General features: G+C 40.9%; 1 protein-coding gene across 2 annotated transcripts in view; it reads left to right on the forward strand.

The window, feature by feature from the left end:
- SFT2D1 (SFT2 domain containing 1) overlaps nucleotides 1–4,749 on the forward strand; it is a 51,256-nt gene extending 46,507 nt beyond the window's left edge. For both annotated transcript variants that reach the window (XM_083176470.1, XM_083176469.1), the window contains exons 7-8: nucleotides 2,863–2,892; nucleotides 4,293–4,749. In XM_083176470.1, the coding sequence (XP_083032596.1) occupies nucleotides 2,863–2,892; nucleotides 4,293–4,332 (70 nt within the window). In that variant the 3' untranslated portion in view covers nucleotides 4,333–4,749. The remainder of the gene's footprint in view (nucleotides 1–2,862; nucleotides 2,893–4,292) is intronic.
- Nucleotides 4,750–4,985: the final 236 nt, after the last annotated feature.

Consider the following 4,985-nt stretch of genomic DNA (forward strand, 5'->3'; position numbering starts at 1 on the left):
AATATGAACTGCAGCAGGGTCAGAAATGTCAGGTGATATCCGCGAAACCATTGAGCGAGCTGGAGACTCACCTTACCACAGCTTCTTATGCGGCAGCGCAACATACGCTCCTTTAAATTGAGCCTCATAGGATGCCTGTTGACACAGGTCGGGATGCGGTCATTTGGTCTACAGCATGATGGTCGATGGTCATTAGGTCGACATGGTTCCTGGTTGACAGGCCCTTAGTTTGACAGGCCCTTAGTTTGACAGGCCCTTAGTTTGACAGGCCCTTAGTTTGACAGGCCCTTAGTTTGACAGGCCCTTAGTTTGACAGTCAAAAGGTGGACATGAGGTTTTTCACTGCTTTTTGAGCCGACATGTGCCGACAGGCAGTAGGTCAACATGGGAAATGGTCGACATGGTTCCTGGTCGACAGGTCCTTAGTTTGACAGGTCCTTAGTTTGACAGGTCCTTAGTTTGACAGGTCCTTAGTTTGACAGTCAAAAGGTCGACATGGTTGTTTTCACTGCTTTTTGAGCCGACATGTGCCGACAGGCGGTATTTAATGCATGACCATCCACTAAGGCGTGGTGAGAGAATAAAATAGTGTAGCAAGGGATGCGAGAGGATGCAATGCACTTTAAACTGTGTCCATGTCGACTGTGTTGACATTCAAGTAACAAAACAGTGAAAAACCCCATGTCGACCTTTTGACTGTCGACCTAGACATTGTTGAAGTAATGGTACAAGAAAGGTAAGATTCTGCGCTTACACTTGGATGTGACAGGGTCCCTGGTAGTATCACCTTCTACAAAGAACACAGTAAACCACAAGAGTAGGGGCCCGCGCTTCCTATTGGAGCAAATGTTCTTATCCTTTAGATTTAGGATTTTCTTTTTTGTTCAATTGGGTGTTTTTGACCTCAGGAAAAAAACATAAAGAGATCTCATGGTGCAGACTAAGTGGTATAGCTATATTTATGTGTTTATGATGGTAAGATGCCCGTACCGTATAGGGGCCTCTTCTAGGCCAAACACCTCACGTAGATCAGGGGTCACACACTTATTAGACCAATATGCCAGTTCCTTCCACTTCCCTCAGAGATAAAGATATAGAGGGGGAAAACTCATAGCGTAAAAAGTCAATTTTAATCAATACACATACATTAAAAAAAAAGTCACCTTGACCTTTCGACCTAGAACCATGTCGACCTAATGGTGTCGAACTAATGACTGTCGACCATCATGCTGTAAACCAAATGATCCCAACCCCACAGGTCTGTGTCTCTGGAAGCAAGTGGTGGCGTTGTAAAAACTCCACGACTCCTCCTCAGTCTGCGGCAGGTTGAAGATGGTTAATGCTTCAGCAACCATAACTGACAATGTAATAAGTGGTGACACAATACTGACTGACTACGCTAACTATGGCCACGCTAACTCAGGCTAGCTACGAACATACTGACTATACACTAACTGCATAACACTGACTGACTACGCTAACTATGTAAGCTCCGGCTAGCCGTGAACGTACTGACTATGCTGGCTGCGGGAACATAATGCTGATACTGACAGGGACGCTGACTATGATAACTATGCTGGCCGTGGGATTCTGACAGGGACACTATGCTGACTACGTAACTGCCGCCGTGAAACTACACAAGTACCATAGATTGGTAGGTAGGACATTTTAAGAGCGGATGAGGCCAGTGTTGCAACCTTCTCTGTCCAGGTCCCCTCCTCTCTCATGCACATTAAAGAAATCGCCAGTTCAAAATGGCTACCACGCCATTTTAATGTTGATTTCTATGGCTGCTGCCTTGGGCACGGTACGCCAGAGTGGTAAGTATTCAAGAAAAGAGTGGTGTGTTTGGTGTGGGCCCACCCGGATATGGGGGTTTATAATAAGTCCTAGATCTCATTACCCATGTAAATGTATAATAAATATAGACCAGTTAACAAATATGCCTATAGTTCCTGTATATGCAAATATGCATCTACTTATGAAGATATTGCATTTCGGAAGTGCTACATTGATTGGATTGAGGAACCCTACATCATGCAGATATTATAGGAGAGACCAGTCTATTACGTGTAATTCACAATCTGTAGGTGATAGATTCTTCAACTTGCAACACCATAAGCAGAGTAACTTCCAAACACCGTTTAGAAGCTCATTGATGGAAGAACCCTCATTAATGTGCTATTTTATTCTAATGAAGCTTTGGTTTATGTAAGCAATGCGGCTTTCTGTCAGTCCGCAGCATCCATTGAGGGATCTGTTAGGCTTACATTTCCAGAGACCCATATTATAATTGTGGAAAATGAAGATGTGAGTTTTTTTATATAATATATTACTGTAAATCAGGGATTGGGACCTTTGACCCTCCAGCTGCTGTTGAACTACACCTTTTAGAATGCCCTGCTGCAGTATTGCTATATGGCCATGCTAAAACTGTTGTAGGGCATGCTGGGATATGTAGTTCAACAGCATCTTCAGGGCAAGCTGACATTATTGAAGTCCTGAAAGAGAACTTCCTACCTATTTGCATTGTAGCATTTAAGGAATCTACAGTCCAAAATACCAGGCAATACTGATAATTTTTTTTTTTTTAAATGGGTTAATTTGTACAGTAATTAAGAATTTAATACTGTGTGTGTTATTTTAGTGATAGTATATAGTGTAGTGTACCCCCCCACCATGTGGCCATAGATTCTCACACTTGTTATTACACCTACCCAGAGCCTTTCAAAAGTTGCACTTTCATTGTATCCTGAATTATGTAAGGTTATGTTTTGCCTCTAAATTTTATCAATTGTGTTTGTTTATATGTTGTTTTTTTCTTATTTGAACATATTTTACATTCCTTACATTGTATTTTAGGTATAGCCTTTCGTATATTCCCTTTGCAAGGTAAGTTCACAAACTTTTAATTTTTACATACATCTTTCTCGAACATGCACAAACACAGAAGGTAGCAGACTAGCTTCCAAAGCTTTTGCTTCGACCAGGCTTAGCAAGTGTATGTATATGTGAATGTGTATACATATATACATCAGTGTGTCCTGATGACGGGCCCCCGGCCCGAAACGCTGTTGACCCCAATACATTTTTGCACTATTTAAAGCCCGATTTTTCTTATCTGTATATATATCGGGTTGTGTTGCCCGGCACTCCAATTCAATCGTTGCAATGTGCTTGGTGCCCTCACAATAAAGAAATTTGTACAGGAAAGGATGCTGGTGGCATTCACAGACAGACAGGCTGTGTTCAATGTTCAACATTTTGATTTATTATCGTCTTCAGGAACCTGAAGACGATAATAAATCGAAACGTTGAACACAGCCTGCCTGTTTGGGATTATTGCATCCCTGATTTGAAAAAGTCTGTGAGTGCCACCAGCATTTTTTGTAAGGATTATTAGAGCTGCAGATATGGCAGTGCATGGGGATATCTTATTATGGGTGCGTAATTGTAAATTGCTTTGTTTACACATGCATTGCCAAATACCCCTTTCACACCAGAAATGCAGAGACAAACCCGGGAATTACATTCCCGGGACAAGCAGGGACAACCCGGGTCGGCACCTTTCACACTGAACCCGGGATGACCCTGCATTTCTATGAGAATAGCATTGAAAATGGTCTTTTTTAGGCTCACATTAGATTATTGATTATTAATAATTAAGACACAAAACATTTGTAGTGTTTCAGCCTATGTTTACTTGTTTAAAACAAATTAAAAGGCTTATGAAAGCATCTTCACCTCTAATGATTAATAGCTCTCTCACCTCCTCATTTGTCCAAGACATGGCACACATTGCAGGCTTTCAGGGGTTAAAATGCACTTCTGGGGTCTGTGGTGCTACAGAACATGCACACTGTCTCCCTGCACGCTGTATGCTGCCCCTGGGCATGTCTGTGAGCGTCACCACAACAGGAAGTTGCCCTGCTAGCAAATCGGCACTAGCCGAGGCAACACGGGAAGCAGGGACATGTCCCTGAACCTTTCACACCAGCCAGTAACCCTGGAAGGACCTGGGAGCAACCCTGCTACCTAGCAGGGTTGAATTGCCAGCAAATTAACCCGGGAATTTGTCCCTGGAACCTTTCACACCAGAGCTAGTCCCGGGTTGTTCCCGGACTCAACCCGGGATTTTAGGCTGGTGTGAAAGGGGTATTATAGGAATTCTTTGTGCGTTTGTTTTTTTAAATTGATGAAATACATTGCTTCTAGTCCATTGCACTAATGTCTGATAATACTGGAATTTATTTGCTTTTAATACCATCTCTTTCCTTTTTTCCTCCAAAAAGGGATGCCATCATAAAGTGCTTTTCCAGCTGTCTGAATTAAAGTGCAGGGTCTGCTGCTGCAGAAATCAAGGAATAAATATTGTAATATGAACTAGGTTAATATTTTCTTCCCTTTATGAAAACGAAATGTATTTTTTGTACGTAACAAAATATTGATTATTTTCATTTTTGCAAAAGCAATGTTTTTTCTTATTTTTTTTTAATCCTTGTTTTAAAAAATGCATATTTATACAGTAACAAAAATATTTGCACTTGTGAAATATGTTGACCATAAACTGCTTATTCCAGGTTTCTTTTCTTCACTCCAAAACATTTTATTTTCTATCCTACACTAGCTTTCTTTGTAAATATTTAAAGATTTACTAAATCTACTTGATATAAATATTACTTTAAATATTGTGTCCTATGTGAAAACCAATGTATCTTATAAGTTAAATATAAAACAGGTAATGCACCATATTGACTCTAGCCACTTTATTAGTTGCACGTTTCTAGTACTTGGATAGAACCACTTTCACCAAAACAACTTGAATTCTACCTTGGGAGTAGATTTATTAAACTCTGTGAAGTGATCATCGCAAAGTGTCTGATTTTTATCACCGGCCAATCATCTCCTAACTGTGACGTTACAGGCTTGGTTTGAAAAATGGCAGGTAGGAGCTGATTGCCCAGGATAAAAAAATCAGACACTTT

This window comes from Crinia signifera, chromosome 3 (assembly GCF_055691185.1).
Source record: "Crinia signifera chromosome 3, ASM5569118v1, whole genome shotgun sequence".
In the NCBI taxonomy this organism is placed as follows: domain Eukaryota; kingdom Metazoa; phylum Chordata; class Amphibia; order Anura; family Myobatrachidae; genus Crinia; species Crinia signifera.